At 42.5% G+C, this 20,355-nt stretch overlaps 1 protein-coding gene across 1 annotated transcript in view; it reads left to right on the top strand.

The window, feature by feature from the left end:
* Positions 1–20,355, top strand: part of LOC310999804 (atrial natriuretic peptide receptor 1-like) — a gene marked incomplete at both ends in the record, with an annotated part of 127,886 nt that overhangs the window by 87,034 nt on the left and 20,497 nt on the right. The window contains 9 exons of the mRNA XM_083990370.1: positions 4,727–4,821; positions 7,261–7,396; positions 7,493–7,577; positions 10,837–10,954; positions 12,354–12,428; positions 13,568–13,645; positions 13,776–13,880; positions 15,848–15,919; positions 17,952–18,114. Of these exons, the coding sequence (XP_083846496.1) occupies positions 4,727–4,821; positions 7,261–7,396; positions 7,493–7,577; positions 10,837–10,954; positions 12,354–12,428; positions 13,568–13,645; positions 13,776–13,880; positions 15,848–15,919; positions 17,952–18,114 (927 nt within the window). The remainder of the gene's footprint in view (positions 1–4,726; positions 4,822–7,260; positions 7,397–7,492; positions 7,578–10,836; positions 10,955–12,353; positions 12,429–13,567; positions 13,646–13,775; positions 13,881–15,847; positions 15,920–17,951; positions 18,115–20,355) is intronic.

The raw sequence follows: 20,355 nt of genomic DNA, 5'->3' as shown, positions 1-20,355 counted from the left end.
AATATTTTTTCTGGACTCCACTTCACCCAAAATGACTTCGATCCGTGATCTCTCTTTTTTTTCTCTCTCTCCCTCTTTCCTCGTTTGCGTCATGGCCGCAGGTGAGCAGGATGCACCTACCTCCTAATATGGTGGTCAGGATCTCCTTATATGGCTATTCATGTATGGAGATCTATGCTGATTGCTGATCACCGGGGGCATGTTGTTAGTTTACGATGGGTTGGCATTCATGAAGTTACACACGTGTTTACGATCAAATCTGAGTTTCCCGCTCCGTTCATGAATCCGGAGTAGAGTTTTAGTAGAGTGAGCTTTTATGTGCAAATCTACACACAGATTTACTCACGTTTCATGAATGAGACCCACTGTGTTTTGTGAATGAAGTAGTCGGCCATCTTGCTTTTCTCTGATCTTACTCCTGTGAATTAATTAACATTTTTTAACAGCGACATATTTGCTAATTTGCGCACATTATTATTACATATTCACCTGTTGCTGTTTGTGTTTGGTTTCCATTTAATAGTGATGAGATTTCAAAATAAAAGCCTCCCAGGTGACTCCTACTCTGTTTGTTTCCTCTCTGACCGATCACCACCTCCTCCCTCTCTCTCTCCCTCTCCATCCTGATTTGCTCTGTTACCATGGAGACAAGTCGTCTGGGTCTTTATAGCCATGTGCGCGCTAACTGCTAACTGCTAACTGCCTGCAATTAACCTCTGATGTCTATTTTCTTTTTTTCCATCCACAAACCTGAAGTGTAGAAACCTCTCCCCTCCTCTCTCTGCTGAGAAAACACTGAGGCTCATTGAAAAACATTTAATTCTTTTTTTACTATCTATTATTCTTTATTTTTTCTATCTGTGTTCTTTATTGATCTGATATTTTCTGTTTCTAATCACTTCACAGTTCTGCTCTGCTCTTATTTTACACAATGTGATGCAGCGTCACGTTCAAAAGCAGATGTAATGTTGTTTACATGTAAATTAATCTGTAACAATAAGACATTACTTTTCACTTCCTTCTTTCCCTTCTTCCTTCCTTAAACGAATCTGTTCCCTCACTCCATCTTTTTTCCCTCCTTTTCCCCTTCCGTATTTCCTCCCATCTTTCCCTTTGTCCTTCCTTGCTTTCTTCCTTGACAACAGGAGGGTTAATGGTGTAAATGTGCATTTTTTACACTTTACACAGTTTTTCTGTGTGAGTGAAAATAGAAACAGAAGAATGAGAAAATGAGAAAACAGCTTCATTAAAATTGTATTATATTGTATTACTGTAAAACACAGTGGGGTCTCATTCATGAAACGTGAGTAAATCTGTGTGTAGATTTGCACATAAAAGCTCACTCTACTAAAACTCTACTCCGGATTCATGAACGGAGCGGGAAACTCAGATTTGATCGTAAACACGTGTGTAAGATGATGAATGCCAACCCATCGTAAACTAACAACACGCCCCCGGTAATCAGCAATTAGCATAGATCTCCATACATGAATAGCCATATAAGGAGATCCTGACCACCATATTAGGAGGTAGGTGCATCCTGCTCACCTGCGGCCATGACGCAAACGAGGAAAGAGGGAGAGAGAGAAAAAAAGAGAGATCACGGATCGAAGTCATTTTGGGTGAAGTGGAGTCCAGAAAAAATATTTAATTCTCTTCTGTTAGTAGTGGTGTGACTGGGACAGGTCAAAGGCTGGAGGGAAGTAACAGATTTAGTGAATTAAGTAGGCCTATCCTTGGTTGATTAAAGAACCGTTTAAGAAGTAAAGCCAGAATAGTTAGATATGAAACTTTAAAAAAAAAAAAACACACAACTACAGAGCTACAGCAGCGACGGGAGGAGGAGGCTCTTCACAGCCTCAGCTGTAGAGGAGCTGGTTGTATCAACACATGAAGTTATATAGGCAGGTTATATTGTTACAGAAGCACCAGCCGTCCGTCACAGCTCCATCCAAACCGGTGCTGACTGCGCTGCTGTGCAGGGTGAAGTGTGCGTCCACCGAGCGTGTACTGTAGCAACACAAATACGTTTTTTCCGGTTTTATATCAGATTATTATCATCATTAGATGGAGCCTTGACGTGTTTGTGCGTGTCCGATCCCTAAAACGTCTCTCTCTCCAAATATTTCTAATTGTTTGTCATGTTTCAATTACGTGTTTCAAAGGCGTCGGCGTATTTTGAACATGATAGAGAGTAATACGGATTAAAATTGTAATTTTCAACAGTGACAAGCAGTATTTATTTGCATTCCTACATTTACACAAGCGCTACACACAGTCCGGAGCAGGTGTAGATTTAGTGAGTAGCTACGAAAAAATCAGCACTACTAAAAGATTGATGAATGCGGAAATCCACGTAAATTTGCGCTGCTCAGGGTTTACACACAAATCCGTGCTGCTCACGTTTCATGAATGAGACCCAGTGTGTATGAGCACAGAGAGAGGGAGAGAAGGAAAGAACGTTTAAATAATAATTAGCATTTGACATCATCACTGAAAATTCAGGAAAATGATTAAACCTGGGAGGAAAATGTACAAGGATGTAGATACTGTATAAATATAGATTTAATCAGGAAGTCCCACTGAGCTCAGACCTCAGGACAGAATGAAATGAAATTACAAAAGAACAGAATCTATAACAGAAAAACATTATTTCAGCCGTTTTAATCCACATTCTGACGTGTTTGATTTATATAAACATGATTAAGATGAAATAAACACACCACAGTGTCATTCATATAAACATGGTGTTAATATGATTCATACAGATGTTGGAACAGCTGCAGCGTAAACACAAACAGACACACACACACACACACACACACACACACACACACACACAGAAGGCGACTCACACACCTGTATTAGCTCAATTTGCACTGGTGACATTAAAGGAATAGTTCACCAAAAAATGAAATTGAGTCTCCAGATGCACTTTGAGAAATAAAAAACTACTAGATAGATAGATAGGTAGGTGGGTGGGTGGGTGGATGGATGGATGGATGGATGGATGGATGGATGGATGGATGGATGGATGGATGGATGGATGGATGGATGGATGGATGGATGGATGGATGGATGGATGGATGGATGGATGGATGGATGGATGGATGGATGGATGGATGGATAGATGGATAGATAGATAGATAGATAGATAGATAGATAGATAGATAGATAGATAGATAGATAGATAGATAGATAGATAGATAGATAGATACTTTATTATTCACAGTAGGGAAATTCAGACGTCTCTCACTCATCCAGACAATAAAAACAGTTAAAACGGAGACCAGTACATACAATAACAGGACAATAAAATATAATAAATAAACACACTACACTACAAAGCCAGCCTAGTGTGCAGTGTAAGAGCACGAACAAATGTGGAAGCAAGGAGGGTGAATTTCATTTTTTGGTGAACTATTCCTTTAAGAAAGTTAAAGGCCGAGTCAGGTGTTTGGATGTAGAGACGACGTTGTTTCTGTGAGTTGATGTTTCGCTAAAACGCATCACAGACACACACACAGAGAGAAGAAACGAGTGTAAGAAGCTGCAAAACAACTACAATAAAAACTCATTTGATGGTTGATTCAAGTTTATTTTGAATATATAGTAGGCCTATATATAATATTAAAAAAAAGACAAAACATTTAACATGAGATATAGAAATTCGTATTCGAGAAGGAGTGAGAAGAAGTAAAACTTATAGACTCCCACCCCCTCTCCTTAAATAATGAATACTACTTAAACCTATCTAATTGAACTTTGAACATGATTTCAGCTGTTTGATTTGATTTAAATTTTAGTAATTTTGACTGTAAAAATAATGAGTTTGTGTGTTGCTGTTTTTTGCATGGTGATTAGTGGCCGTAGTGATGTTTTATAGTTTTATAGTTGTTGCCCCAAACTTCAGCACAATATATATATACGTATATAGGCGGGTACAACAAGTAACATTTTACTCCTAAAAACACGACCAACTTGAATTTTTAGGGCTGGTGACAGTATTTTCTCATTTACAGAGTGATAAAGAGAGATATCCAAAATCCCCTCTGTAAAAACTTCTGACTCTAGTATGTCAACAAAATAAAACAAGAATTTTGAAAGTGGCTTTTATCCATTGTTCAGATTTCGGATATGCAAATTAGCGCATATTTAATGAGATATTGCCTAATTTACATATTTAAACATACAATTTGACAAAACTTGTAATACAAAAAATATTTGTCTTAATGTAAGTGATAAACTTGGGAAGTTTCATGGTGATATCTGTTAGTTAAAAATGTTCCCCTATTCACCTCTGGTGTCTCCTCAGGCTTCCTATCCATCTTGGACGCCATCTTGAAAATAACACCTTTCTAGTGGTCAAATTTTGGTAAACTTTTAGTATGTTATTAAGGACATCTAATACTATAAAAAACAACTGAGAAACCTTTTGTTAGAATTTTTTTAGGGTCAAGTCATATTTGCACCTGACTAATATGAAAGTATGGTGAGACCAGGGAACAGTAAAACGTGTGGAGTGATTTCTGATCCAAAACCAATTTGTGTTGATAAATAATGAGTCTTGGGGTCCGTTCAGCAGCAGAGACGCTGGTCGTCATAGAGACGGGATGTTCAGAGCTGCTGTGTTTATTTTCCTTCCTCCTGGAATAGAAGAATTCGCCCACTTCCTGTCTGACCTGTGTTTAACCCGTTAGTGACCGTGTCCTCTCTGTGTCCTCAGGTGTGACGGGACTGGTCCACCTGGACGAGAGCGGAGACAGAGAGACGGACTTCGCTCTGTGGGACATGATCGACACCAACAGCAGCGCCTTCCAGGTGCACACACACACACACACACACACACACACACACACACACACACACACACACAGTCATATTGTTTGGTCCTGTCTGTTTCTACGTGAACGATGCCTTCAAGTCCCTCAGATCAGATCAGATAAAGCTCTTGTTGTTGTCGCCAGCAGAGGAAACGAGGCAGAAGCAGAAAAACAAGCAACAACAACAGAATGAAGTAGAATAAAAAAAAAAATAATAATAATAAAAATAAAAATAATAAAATCAGATGTAGAGAAGGAAGAAGTTTGTATCTACCTGTAGATAAATACATGATGTCGTAGTAACTGAAGATAACTGCATGAATTGTACAGGTTTATTTATGTTTTATGCTGTTATTGTGCACAATCATTTGGTAAGATGTGTTCAGGTTCAGTTGTTCAGTTGTGTTCAGGTTTAATGGTTAAGATGCGTTCAGGTTCAGTTAAGATCAGGTTCAGCTCTTAGGATGTGTTCAGATGCAGTTGTTAAAGGGATAGTTCAACATTTTGGCAAATAGGTCCATTGCCATAATCCCTATAGTCATAGCAGTAGGTTCATTACCCTTATTTGTCGGTGCAAGCTATTTTTAGAACGGCGGAGCAGAGCCGTGAGCTGCTCAGAGCTACGCTACGGAGGCTCATTATGGGATTTCTTGTTTTCCCTCATCAAACTCATCAAATACACAATCCCAAAACTCCAAAACGCTTTTGTGGTCAAGTTGTGAGCTGCACATTCACCACACTATGAGATAATAACACAACGTTACCACACAGAGTTGTTTTAGAGGGAAATACAGAGACTGCTTGATGAAAAACTTTCCCTGAAGGCAACGTGCATCAGTGGTTTTACATGAATTTCCCTCTAAAACAACTCTGTGTGGTAACGTTGTGTTATTATCTCATAGCGTGGTGAATGTGCAGCTCACAACTTGTCCACCAGAGCGTTGTGGAGTTGTTGGATTGTGTATTTGATGAGTTTGATGAGGGAAACCAAGAAATCCCATAATGAGCCTCCGTAGCGTAGCTCTGAGCAGCTCACGGCTCTGCTCCGCCGTTCTAAAAATAGCTTGCAACGACAATTAAAGGTAACGAACCTACTGCTATGACTATAGGGATTATGGCAATGGGCCAATTTGCCAAAATGTTGAACTATCCCTTTAAGATGCGTTCAGGTGCAGTTACGATGCGTTCAGGTGCAGCAGCTGTTACGATGCGTTCAGGTGCAGTTATTAGGATGCGTTCAGGTGCAGTTGTTACGATGTGTTCAGGTGCAGTTGTGATGCGTTCAGGTGCAGTTGTGATGCGTTCAGGTGCAGATAGGATGCGTTCAGGTGCAGTTATTACGATGCGTTCAGGTGCAGCTGTTACGATGCGTTCAGGTGCAGTTGTTAAGATGCATTCAGGTGCAGTTAAGATGCGTTCAGGTTCAGTTAAGATGCATTCAGGTGCAGTTGTTAAGATGCCTTCAGGTGCAGTTACGATGTGTTCAGGTGCAGTTAAGATGCGTTCAGGTGCAGTTGTTACGATGTGTTCAGGTGCAGTTGTGATGCGTTCAGGTGCAGTTGTGATGCGTTCAGGTGCAGATAGGATGCGTTCAGGTGCAGTTATTACGATGCGTTCAGGTGCAGCTGTTACGATGCGTTCAGGTGCAGTTGTTAAGATGCATTCAGGTGCAGTTAAGATGCATTCAGGTGCAGTTACGATGCGTTCAGGTGCAGTTGTTAAGATGCGTTCAGGTGCAGTTGTTAAGATGCGTTCAGGTTCAGTTATTACGATGCGTTCAGGTGCAGTTGTTAAGATGCGTTCAGGTGCAGTTGTTAAGATGCGTTCAGGTTCAGTTATTACGATGCGTTCAGGTGCAGTTGTTAAGATGCGTTCAGGTTCAGTTAAGATGCATTCAGGTGCAGTTGTTAAGATGCCTTCAGGTGCAGTTAAGATGCGTTCAGGTTCAGTTGTTACGATGCGTTCAGGTGCAGCTGTTAAGATGCGTTCAGGTGCAGTTAGGATGCGTTCAGGTGCAGTTAGGATGCATTCAGGTGCAGTTAAGATGCGTTCAGGTTCAGTTAAGATGCATTCAGGTGCAGTTGTTAAGATGCCTTCAGGTGCAGTTAAGATGCGTTCAGGTGCAGTTAGGATGCGTTCAGGTGCAGTTATTACGATGCGTTCAGGTTCAGTTGTTACGATGCGTTCAGGTGCAGCTGTTAAGATGCGTTCAGGTGCAGTTAGGATGCGTTCAGGTGCAGTTACGATGCGTTCAGGTGCAGTTGTGATGCGTTCAGGTGCAGTTATTACGATGCGTTCAGGTTCAGTTAAGATGCGTTCAGGTGCAGCTGTGATGCGTTCAGGTGCAGCTGTGGTGTGTTCAGGTGCAGTTACGATGCGTTCAGGTGCAGCTGTGATGCGTTCAGGTGCAGTCTGACACCTCTCCCTCCTGTTCCAGATCGTTCTGGTCTACAACAGCTCGGAGGAGCAGCTGACGGCGATCCCCGGGACGTCCCTGCACTGGCCGGGCGGCGTCTGTCCCCCCGACGTCCCCGTCTGCGGCTTTAAGAACGACAACCCCGTCTGCCTCGCCAGTCAGTGCAGCCCAGCAGATGATGATGTCATCGTTAGATTATTGATCCGGTATCAGTTTCAGGGTATTGATCAGTTTTTCTCCTCGTCCCCGTCAGAAACCATCACCATCCACCAGATGGTCTCCATCGTGGTCTTCTTCATCTTCATCATGAGCCTCACCGTCACCGTCTTCATCTACAGGTGAGAGAACCCTCGTCCAATCAGATACAACCACATCACAGGGGGCGGAGCCAGAGAATACAATAGAGAGCCTAAGCGGAAGCAGGAAGTAACGGTCACCATGGGACCTCAACTCTGAAAAACTCGCCATACAAATGAACGGGACTGAAAATTTTATTTTGTGATCCGTTTGAATTGTGCCATGAGAAAAAAATATGACCTCTACCTGTTTAAAACATCACGTTTCATCCCGAGAAATCAGCCGTTTGTTGTAAAGCTATTGTAGAATAAAATTCAGAAGAATCCGTAACCAGAAAGACTACAAGTCGCGTAGGTGACGTCACACACCACATGCCGCCCTTTCCCGTGTCAGTTGGTGACGTATTTTCTGTGGGACACAGATCTGTAGTCCGTAGAGCGGTCTTTACACAAAATACATTATTCTGTTGCCGTTTTATGATAAACGGCTGATTTCTCTTCATGAAACGTGATGTTTTAAACAGGTAGAGGACATATTTTTTTCTCATGGCGCAGTTCAATCGGATCACGAAATAAAATTTTCAGTCTCATTCATTTGAATGGCGAGTTTTTCAGAGTTGAGGTCCCATGGTGACCGTTACTTCCTGCTTCCGCTTAGGCTCTCTATACAATATACAATAATACTCCAGCTTTTAGATTGAGTTTGAGCTGAAGAGAAAAACCATGGATACCTGAAGGAAGTTTGTCATATTGTGGCTCATAGCTGAGTACGAAAAATCAATGCAGCAGTAAATGATGTTTATTATGGGGGAGAGGAGACGCTGCAGATGAGTGCACATATAATGTTACAGCCTTGATAACAGTTAAACGTTATTTCCGTCACATACGAGGAACACAATTTCACACCATACAACAATCACAGCTTAAAGGAGTATTATCGCAAAATTCGGCCACTAGATGGAGCCAGGCGGAGCTTATCAGATATAAACAAGTGGGCAGCTGTCAGAGAGAGAGAGCAGCCTCGTTTAGTCCCCCCCCACCCCCCTCCTCCCTCGTCCCCCCTCCTCCTCCCTCACCAGGCTGAATGAACGTGCAATCGCGGGAAAAAGAAAACTCGCTAGTGGAAGCGGCAGCTCTACGTCGCGCACAACCACAACAACGACAACAACAACTGAAACGTCCTCCTCCTTAAAACGCTGAGAGGACAGCTGAAGAAAGACACAGGGACGTGGAGACAAAGTGTTCTACCAGCGATTCAGTGACTGTGAGCACCCTAACACTGCTACATTACTTACTGTTGCATATTTGTCCGGTTCGGAGGTCGGATTTGCGAGTTCCGAGTGCATTTTAACGCAGCAAGCGCCGGGCCGGCTTGGATCATAACAAAGACAAATGCTGCATTTGCCCCACGGACACTATACTGTTGCCGATTTTTTTTGTAAATTTAGTTATGGCTCCCCCCGACCCATCTTTTGCATATTTCAGCTTATTTTATGCTATTACTGCTGTATTTGCGATAATGCTCCTTTAATATAAACGTATTTCATATAGGCTACTGCAATAATACACACAAATATGCATTCAAACCTCAACAAATAACTTAAAATGTCTAAATTCTAACCGTTTAAGACGAGGGCATGACGCCATGTTTTGATGTTGTCGTGACGTCAAGTCAGAAAGTCGGAGCTCTGATATGATACCCCGAGTTTCCGACCTGTAATTTCCGAGTTCGACGCGGTTCAATTCATTTTTTACAACTCGGAGCTCGTTTTTTTCCGATTTCCGAGTTGTCTTGAACGCAGCATGCCATGGCAGCCCTCGTCTTAAACAGTTAGAATTTAGACATTTTAAGTTATTTGTTGAGGTTTGAATGCATATTTTTGTGTGTTATTGCAGTAGCCGATATGAAATACGTTTATATTTAGCTGTGATTGTTGTATTGTTATCAAGGCTGTAACATTATATGTGCACTCATCTGCAGCGTCTCCTCTCCTCCAAAACAAACATCATTTACTGCTGCGTTTATCCATGTTTTTTTTCTCCCGAGTTCCTGCAGCATGAACGCAGTGATGTTGGAAGTTGGACATTTTCGAGTTGGGATTTCCGACCTCCGAGTTGTTATGAACGCAGCATAGATCTAGACCGAGTCCAGACTGAGACTCAGAGCCGGCCCAAGGCATAAGCGAACTAAGCGCCTGCTTAGGGCCCCGCGGCCACTAGGGGGCCCCAAGAGCAATTACAGTAACAACAAAATAATAATAATACATATCTTTTGCATGTATGAGAATGATTTCTGTACGATAAAAGATATTTAATTGTACAAAAAAACACAATTGTATGTCAATAGAGTGCTGCTGCTGATGTAGCCTATAGGAACTATAAGTCTGCTCGCTTTTCTGCTGTGTTGCTAGCAGCTCCTGGCCATGTGCATCTGTTTACAAAGAAGTCACAAAAAATCAATGCCTGGCCATGTGCATTTGTTTACAACTGCTGAAAAATCAATACATGGAGCAGTGAAATAAGTTTTTTGAAGTGCATCCACCTTATTGTTCCACGTGGTTAGCCAAGATAACATTTCTGAAATTCAGTTTTCCCACATTTCAGTCCCCAGCACTAGCGTTAGTGCCCAAAATAAGTGATTTGAGGGCATCCCAAAAAAAATGTTGCGCGCGCTATGTGCACGATAGGACATTCACGTTCACCGTGCCCCTCCAATTTTTGGGTTGCATGACGCCCCTGAATACAGCTATCAAGATACAGATGAGAATAGGGGTGGAAGAAGAAAGTGTGTCCTGAAAGATCGAGGTGCATGGTGAAGCAGAGGAAGCAGCCGAACCCTTTGAAAGGCTGGTCCAGACCAAAAGATTTTAAAACATTAGTTTTAAAAAGACTGAGTCCTGAGTCCAGACTGAGTCCAGACTAGGGTTGTTCGGTATACCGGTATTAGAGTGGTACCGGGGTACTGACGCATTTAAAAAGGTACCATACTGCGCTTGTGTTTCATTCTATAAACTACTGATAACAATTTCTCCCAAAAATTACAACTGGTCAAAAAACAAAAAAAGATGCAGTGTTTTCAGACCTCAAATAATGCAAAGAAAACAAGTTGATGTTCATTTTTAAACAGACCACTAATGTTTTAATTTAGGAAGAGTTCAGAATAATATAGATGGAAATGTAATCCTGTTTACTGATTACCGATACCGGTAGCAACATGTTGGTATTGTGACAACACTAGTCCAGAGTCCAGACTGACCCCCCCCCCCCCCCCCCCCCCCCCCCCCCCCCCCTCTCTCCTCAGGAGGATGAAGCTGGAGAAGGAGCTGGTGGCTCAGCTCTGGAGGATTTCCTGGGACGACATCCAGATGAGCAACCTGGACAAGGTGCTGCGGAGCGGCAGCAGGATCACACTGTCTCTGGTCAGCACACACACACACACACACACACACACACACACACACACACACACACACACACACACACACACACACACACACACACACACAGAAAGAGAAGAACTTGTTCAGGCCATTTTCTTATCTGCACTTGATTATGGTGATGTCATTTACATGCATGCTGCTCTCTCTACATTGAAACCCCTGGATGCACTTTATCACTCCTCTCTTCGTTTTATTACTGGAGATGTGTTCCGAACCCATCACTGTGTTCTTTATAATAAGGTTGGCTGGCCATCCTTAAGTGTAAGGAGGGAACAACATTGCATGGTCTTTATTTACAAAGCCTTACTTGAAATTTTACCTGTTTATCTTACTAGCTTAATCTCACTTAGAGTCTGTAACTTACACACTCGTTCACAGGACACCTTGGTTTTACAAATTCCAAGTATCAGGACAGAATTGGGGAAGATTGCCTTTCAGTTTTATGCACCCCAAAAGTGGAATAATCTACAAAACTGTCTGAAACTGGATCATCTTATTTCCTTAGATAGTTTTAAAAACGTATTATCGAATGTTTTTCAACCTGTATGTAATTGTGAATCATGACCTTGTATACTGTATAATTGTGTTTTTGTAATCAGGGCGTCATTGAAAAAGAGAGCTCGCTCTCAATTGACCTTCCCTGAATAAATAAAGGAGAAATGAAAAATGAAAACACACCCATTAGCTGGGTTTCCATCCAAATGTATCGAATTTAAGAGCGGATTTTGTGAAAATGCGCAAAAAGCAAATGCGAATTTATGACCGTTTCCATTCATTAGTGTTTTGAGATTAGGAGGAGTCAGTGCGCCGTGAGATTACGTCATAAGAGAGCGTGAATGTATCCATGACAACAGTTGACACTCAGCTGACACTCAACATCATGGACATGGACGTACTTTCCGGACTATAGACGCACCTGTATAAGCTGCACCAGCTACATTTTAAAAGAAAATACTGTACATATTATATAGACCGCACTTGAATATAAGCTGCAGGTTTTCATGTTGGAACATGAGATACAGTATTTACACAGAAAGACAGTCGGGAACTGTGACAGTCGGCTCGCTTTTCCTGTTTTGGTTACACTCCTCTCGCCCATGTGCGTCTGCTGACAACAAAGCCGGTGACAAATCAATAAATGGAGCGGTGGAAAACGTTACACGGCATTTTTTCTCGAATTTCTGGCGTTTCCATCCAAGTATTTATTCGCAATTTTTGAAAATGTGAATAAAAAAAGGTGGATGGAAACGCAACTATTGATGCTGTATGTTTGTGTGTGTGTGTGTGTGTGTGTGTATGTATGTGTGTGTGTGTGTGTGTGTGTGTGTGTGTGTGTGTGTGTGTGTGTGTGTGTGTGTGTGTGTGTGTGTGTGTGCAGAGAGGCTCTAACTACGGCTCCCTGATGACTGGAGATGGAAACCTGCAGGTCTTTGCAAAGACTGGATACTACAAGGTCAGTGATGATGATGATGATGATGATGATGATGATGATGATGATGATGATGATGATGATGATGATGATGATGATGATGATGAGTGAGACTGAACGGGTCGATCCAGAACCTGTGATCACACTCATCTCCTCGTCCTCCGTCTCTCTCTCACCTGCTCTGATGTGTTATAAAGCTGCAGTGCAGGAGGAAGAAAAGAACAAACACAGAAACAGAATTGTGTAACTTCTCCTGTTCTCTATTCACAAAAATCTTTTATTTCCTTCAAAAGTATGTTTCTCATTAAAGGGATAGTTCAACATTTTGGGCAAATTGGCCCATTGCCATAATCCCTATAGTCATAGCAGTAGGTTTGTTACCTTTAATTGTCGGTGCAAGCTGTTTTTAGAACGGCGGAGCAGAGCCGTGAGCTGCTCAGAGCTACGCTACGGAGGCTCATTATGGGATTTCTTGGTTTCCCTCATCATCAAACTCATCAAATACACAATCCAACAACTCCACAACGCTCTGGTGGACAAGTTGTGACCTGCACATTCACCACGCTATGAGATAATAACACAACGTTACCAGACAGAGTTGTTTTAGAGGTAAATACAGAGACTGCTTGATGAAAAACTGTCCCTGAAGGCAACGCGCATCAGCGGTTTTGCATGAATTTCCCTCTAAAACAACTCTGTCTGGTAACGTTGTGTTATTATCTCATAGTGTGGTGAATGTGCAGGTCACAACTTGTCCACCAGAGCGTTGTGGAGTTGTTGGATTGTGTATTTGATGAGTTTGATGAGGGAAATCAATAAATCCCATAATGAGCCTCCGTAGTTGCTTGTGATATACAACCACAACGCTAGATGGGAGGAATTCCTATACAATGTACCTTTAAAGTTCACTTGACCAGAAAAGAGAAACCAAACCACAGACAGAAGGTGGACTGGGATGTCTCCTGCAGCTGGTCTCAGATCTGTTTTCACAGCTGGTTTTCTCATTTGGAGCTGAAACAATTAGTCAATCAATTAATCAATCATTTAAACTCTGGATCCGTCTGCTCAGACATAATGAATTGTTAAGTTTTGTGTGAACATTTGGGTTGAGACCTGATCAGGATCAGGTCTCTTGTTTGAAGTTTGTCCTCGTTTGTCTCCAGGGAAACATCATCGCCATCAAATACACCGACAGGAAACGCATCGAGCTGAACAGGGAGATTCTGTTTGAGCTCAAACACGTGAGTTTCATCTGTAGAACATCAAACGATCAAACCAGCACACGATCATGAGTCCACTGCTTCATGTTGTGAGACACTGATCACACCTCATACACCTCATACACCTGGAACTGTCTGTTGGTCTGTGCAGATGCGCGACGTCCAGAACGAACACCTGACCCGGTTCATCGGCGCCTGCATCGACCCCCCCAACATCTGCATCATCACAGAGTACTGTCCCCGAGGAAGTCTGCAGGTACACCATCCTGTCTGTCTGTTTATTTACCTGTCTGTCTGTCTGAAGTTTCTTTATTTGTTCCAACTGTTTCTGACTTAAAGGGATAGTATCATTTTTTTTAAAGTGGGGTTGTATGATCTACAAATAGCCCCTAAGTTCTTTAATTGCAGTAGAAGACTCTCTGCACTCCTCCCGTTAGCAACGCCAGCCCATAATAGCCCTGCCCAGAGATTTACAACATACATTGTTGTGAACAGACCCAAAGAAACGGCCTATTTTCGCGGCCTAAAAGAGGTTTTACCTGAAAAAAAATACACAGTTCCATTGTTCACTATAATATCATTTTTTCCAGCCCTTCAAAGTGCAGGAAAAACACAGTTTTTATTTGGACCTAACCAACTGCTGATCGGCGGGCGCGAACCCTGGGCGGAGGGATACGTGAGTTGGTTAGGTCCAAATAAAAACTGTGTTTTTCCTGCACTTTGAAGGGCTGGAAAAAATTATATTATAGCGAACAATGGAACTGTGTATTTTTTTTCCAGGTAAAACCTCTTTTAGGCCGTGAAAATAGGCCGTTTCTTTGGGTCTGTTCACAACACTGTATGTTGTAAATCTCTGGGCAGGGTTATTATGGGCTGGCGTTGCTAACGGGAGGAGTGCAGAGAGTCTTCTACTGCAATTAAAGTACTTAGGGGCTATTTGTAGATCATACAACCACACTTTAAAAAAAAATGCTACTATCCCTTTAAGTGAAGTCAAACTGAGACTTGACTTTGTCTTCTTCACTTCTGACTCAATAATGAATTTCATTCCAACAGAAAAATTATGGTTTTTGGCCTATTTTGCATTTTTATGAAGAAATCACATGAATTCATATTAAACCAAAGAATCTTCATATTCATCGTGAGCAAATTATATTAAATCCAATTTTGAACTGTTCTGCTGCTTCACTGCAGCTCGTTAAGTTGGAAGTCGTGATCACGTTTATTCCACTATTATTCAGCATTTTTAGAAAGAAAACGTTTTAAACTCTCAGAGAAGTTAGTTTCCACCTCTGCAACGGGGTTTAGGTCAAAAATGTTTATTTTTTGTTGCCTCTTTGTTCGTCTGTGGAGTCGACCAGTAACAACGCAGACAGCGCCACTCTGCCATTGAAACCACATACTGGTCAAAGGTGGAACTACAGCTTTAAGGGTGGAAATTAAGCCCCGCCCCTTTTACGTTCTTCCTCAGCCACTGAAAAAAAAAAACTGTCGTCACATAATGAAAAGTCTGCAGGTACCTGAGGTCACATCTCCTCAGGTGTAGACCAGTTGTCTTAAAGGGATAGTTCATCATTTTGGCAAATTCTCCTATCACCATAATCCCTATAGTCGTAGCAGTAGGTTCGTTACCTTTAATTGTCGGTGCAAGCTATTTTTAGAACGGCGGAGCAGAGCCGTGAGCTGCTCAGAGCTACGCTACGGAGGCTCATTATGGGATTTCTTGGTTTCCCTCATCAAACTCATCAAATACACAATCCAACAACTCCACAACGCTCTGGTGGACAAGTTGTGACCTGCACATTCACCACGCTATGAGATAATAACACAACGTTACCACACAGAGTTGTTTTAGAGGGAAATACAGAGACTGCTTGATGAAAAAATGTCCCTGAAGGCAACGCGCGTCAGCGGTTTTGCATGAATTTACCTCTAAAACAATTCCGTCCCAAAAAAACCCAACAAGAAATCCCATAATGAGCCTCCGTTCGTAGCGTAGCTCTGAGCAGCTCACGGCTCTGCTCCGCCGTTCTAAAAACAGCTTGCACCGACAATTAAAGGTAACAAACCTACTGCTATGACTATAGGGATTATGGCAATGGGACAATTTGCCAAAATGTTGAACTATCCCTTTAAATATCACCATTGACAGGTCGGTGACACCTGGTGTAGAGTTTTATTTTCAGGTGTGTGTTTCTGGTCTGGTGTGTTTTGTGTCTGCAGGACATCTTGGAGAACGACAGCATCACTCTGGACTGGATGTTCAAATACTCTCTCATCAATGACATCGTCAAGGTACTCACTCGTTTACCCGGTCACCATCAGCACAGATGTGTCCAGATGTTTGTTTGTTTGTTTATTAGATCCCCATTAGCTGCTGTACAAGACAGCAGCTGTTCTTCCTGGGGGTCAAAACATCTTACAAACATTTCTGTTTCAGAATTTAACACAGAACATTCAACATAGATCATCATCATTCATACAGTGGACAACAGCAACACAAAACATAAAAAAAAGCTCACATCTCATTTACAAACTGTTCTTAAAGTACAAGGAAACAGAAATCATGCAACTGTCTCTAATGGTCAGAGAGTCACTCCTTCTTGTAAAAACAAATACATCTTTAGTCCCTGTTTAAAAGAGGCAGCTCTACCTTCTTGCATCAAAAATCTGGGCAGAGCATTCCATGCAGCCATCGCTCTATAATTAACAGTTTCATTGTTTTGCATTTGTTCTACATGGGGGCAACAGGAAACGACCTTCTGAAGACTGCCGAGTAGAATAGTTATGACTTTCAGAAAAAAACACTTATTTATTATCAAAAATTGCTGTTTTTTTTGTTATTGTGACATTTTTTACGAAACAAGCCAGAGAACAATGCAATCTGCTTTTGACACTTAACCAGGCCAACTGATGATGTCACATTTTCACGTCACTATATCACCGTTGCGACTATACTCTGATGTTTATGAAGTCTATGAAACAAATTGTTGAACAAACATTTTAGATTAGCTGGGCTAACCGTTAGCTGTTAGCCGTTAGCCGTTAGCAGTGTCAATAAACAATAACTCAATAAACGGCCCATGAAAATAATATTTTTTCCAGCGGATATCCTAGTTCCAACATGAGCTAACTGAGTAGTTTCATGTCGTGTCCCACAACGGGAGGGTTTTGACAGCTGACGTGACGTTAGTTTGCTGCTGCTGTTAGCTTAGCTGTCAGCAGCAGCAAAGCTAACAACTACGATAACCATGACTAATTACAAAAACGTGCACACAGAAATAGTAATGTTTGTTCAATAATTCGTTTTATAGACTTAACAAACACCAGATTTAGTCAAAACGGTTTTGGCAGCACGGAGCCCCCACATGTGGTGCCTACACCGGTGGCTAACGCTACCAGTTAGCCGCTCGCTAAAATGCTACTAAAACCGACTTCCGTTGTGGTGTGACGCAATGGATCATGGGAAAATGAAGTGGTGGATAGGGGCACTGAAGAACGATTCGAGCAGCTTTATTCTGAGCTACCTGCAGCCTTTGTATGTTACCTTCTGACGTGTTGGACCAAATCATTGGACAATAGTCCATTTGTGACACAAGTCTTGTGTATTGGCGTATTACTCCACGTTTTGATAGGTCATATAGTTTTTGATCAATCCCTGATCAATGACCATGATCATTTTTGGAGAAATTATGAGATTATAATGGGTGTGTATTGCACGGAATGTTCGTGTCAGAGTGCGTGACATCATCGGTTAGAGTGGGAGAGATGCCAGAAAAACTCCAGATTTTTTCTCTTTCCAAACTCCAAACGGCCACAATTTACACTCTACACACATAATTTCCGCCACGTTTGTAGACGAGCTCATCCTCGATCTCATCATCTGCTCAAAATATCAGAGAGACTTACAGAATTTAAACTCTGAGCCTCTGAGTGCGGCCACGTCTGTCTCTGCTCCTCATTGACTCCAATATAAATATTTTCTGAGAGAAGCAGAACGGCCTGATGTTTTAAAACTGCCAGCGTCGCCAAAATATTTACTGTAGAAACACCAAATCGTACCAAAATTTTCAGTAAGTCCTTAGAGCAACGTTGATCTGTGTTTTGTTCTGATAGGAGTTACCGTTTTGTCATGCTAAGCCTAAATGTGAGACCGGTGCAGAGGCAGAAAATGGCTCTTTTTCTCCACGTTTCTGTGATCTGCTCTATTTCTTTATCTCCTATTTTTAAATTCAGTATTGGTGCCTCTCTCATTGCATTTTTTGAACCTAGTACTACACATTTTGTCTTTTCAATATTAAGGACTAGTTTATTGTCCCCCCCTCAGGGCATGGTGTTCCTCCACAACAGCGTCATCCTGTCCCACGGGAAGCTGAAGTCGTCCAACTGCGTGGTGGACAACCGCTTCGTCCTGAAGATCACCGACTACGGTCTGTCCAGCTTCAGGGCCGAGGGCGACTCGGGGAAAGACGCTCACGCCTACTACGCCCGTGAGTCACACACACACACACACACACACACACACACACACACACACACACACACACACACACACACACACACACACACACACACACATCCAGATATAGATCCAGCATTAGTCACCTCAGACTGTAGGTGGGTTTCCATCACCACTGGAAATGCTTAAAGGGATAGTTCACCCAAAATTCAAATTTCACTCATTATCTCCTCCCCCTCATGTCGACTAAGAGCTGTGAGAAGTTTCAGAGTCCTCCGTGGCTTCTCTGAGTTACGGGGGGTCCGCGCAGCAGTATTTGTCCATATACAGTAATGGTTGTCAATGGATACACACCAAAAAACATCCAAATACCTCCATGCTGCTCATCTGTAATGTCCGTCTTGTGTTGAAGCCCCAACATGAGAAATTGTTCCGAAAAAAAATTAAATAAGTCTATATTTTAAGCTTGTTTGTAGCAGAAGCTCCCAGTGTCTCAGTTCACTGCTCTTCCTGTGTCTAAATCTGGCGGAACATTTCTCATGTCAGGGCTTCAATACAAGAGGGACATTACATACGAGCAGCATGGAGGTATTTGGATGTTTTTTGGTGTGTCTTTTTGTTACGAAGACAGTTGGAATCCATTGACAACCATTATATGGATAAATACTGCTGCACGGAGCCCCCCGTAACTCAGAGAAGGAACAGAGGACTCTGAAAATTCTCACAGCTCTTTGTCGACAACATGAGGGTGAGTAGATAATGAGTGAAATTTGAATTTGGGGTGAACTATCCCTTTAAAGGAATAGTTTTGTATTCCTCAAAGTGCATCTGGAGACCCGGGAGGTCGGTTCGTAGTCCAACGAAAACTTTATAAGAGAGTAATAGGGCCCGACACAAAAACGTCCATAAAACTACACAGAAACCATTTAATATTCCTCCACACTGCTCGTCCACTGCAATCCAAGTGTCCTGAAGGGAGATAGTCCAGAGTTTACTGGAAACGACCTCATTTAGGACATTTTCACAGCCTAAACAGTCCTGTATTCTGGACTATCTCCCTTCAGGACACTTGGATTGCAGTGGACGAGCAGTGTGGAGGAATATTAAATGGTTTTTGTGTAGTTTTATGGACGTTTTAGTGTCAGGCCCTATTACTCTCATATAAAGTTTTCGTTGGACTACGAACTGGCCACTTTTTTTGGTGACCTATTCCTTTAAAACCCAAATATCGCAATTAAAAACTAGTAATGGAAACGCCTACATTTCGAAAAACCTTTCAGATATCCTCAAAACATTTTTACTCTCCCATGAGGTGGTTGTTCAGGCGTGTCGATATCAAAGTGTATCGCAAAAGTGTCATGGAAACACTTTTTTCGCATTTACACGTCACTGTAGGTCTGTTGTTTCCTTTTGCTCTCCCGCCGTCTGTTTCGAGTCTTTTCCATCCAACTGGGTTATTTTAATAAAACTTTAGGGTGTGAGGTCCAATCATTCAACTCTGATAATTCAGGCGGTGTCACACAATAACACGTCCCTGTGAATAACCAAACACGAGACTAGACTTTACAAGAGTTACGGCTCATTCGCAAAAAACACGTTCCAATGGAAACACCTGCAAATAGGAAATTTACTTTTTTGAAATTTTAGAAATAATGTTTTTGTTTTGCAAAAACCTGCAATGGAAACGCAGCTCCTGACTCCTCCTCCTCTTCCTTCTCCTCCTCCTCCTCTTCCTCCTCCTTTTCCTCCTCCCCCTCCTCCTCCTCCTCCTCCTCCTCCTAACTCCTCCTGACTCCTCCTCCTCCTCCTCCTGACTCCTCCTTCTCCTCCTCCTGACTCCTCCTCCTCCTCCTCCTCCTGACTCCTCCTCCTCCTCCTGACTCCTCCTCCTGACTCCTCCTTCTCCTCCTCCTCCTCCTGACTCCTCCTCCTCCTCCTCCTCCTGACTCCTCCTCCTCTTCCTCCTGACTCCTCCTCCTCTTCCTCCTGACTCCTCCTCCTCCTCTTCCTCCTCCTGACTCCTCCTTCTCCTCCTCCCCCTCCTCCTCCTCCTCCTCCTCCTAACTCCTCCTGACTCCTCCTCCTCCTCCTCCTCCTGACTCCTCCTCCTCCTCTTCCTCCTCCTCCTGACTCCTCCTTCTCCTCCTCCCCCTCCTCCTCCTCCTCCTCCTCCTAACTCCTCCTGACTCCTCCTCCTCCTGACTCCTCCTCCTCTCTCCTCTTCCTTCTCCTCCTGACTCCTCCTCCTGACTCCTCCTCCTCCTTCTCCTGA

Source organism: Trachurus trachurus, assembly GCF_905171665.1.
Source record: "Trachurus trachurus genome assembly, chromosome: 16".
Classification (NCBI taxonomy): domain Eukaryota; kingdom Metazoa; phylum Chordata; class Actinopteri; order Carangiformes; family Carangidae; genus Trachurus; species Trachurus trachurus.
Note: the sequence above shows the minus strand (reverse complement) of the source record. Positions and strands in the feature narration are given on the sequence as shown.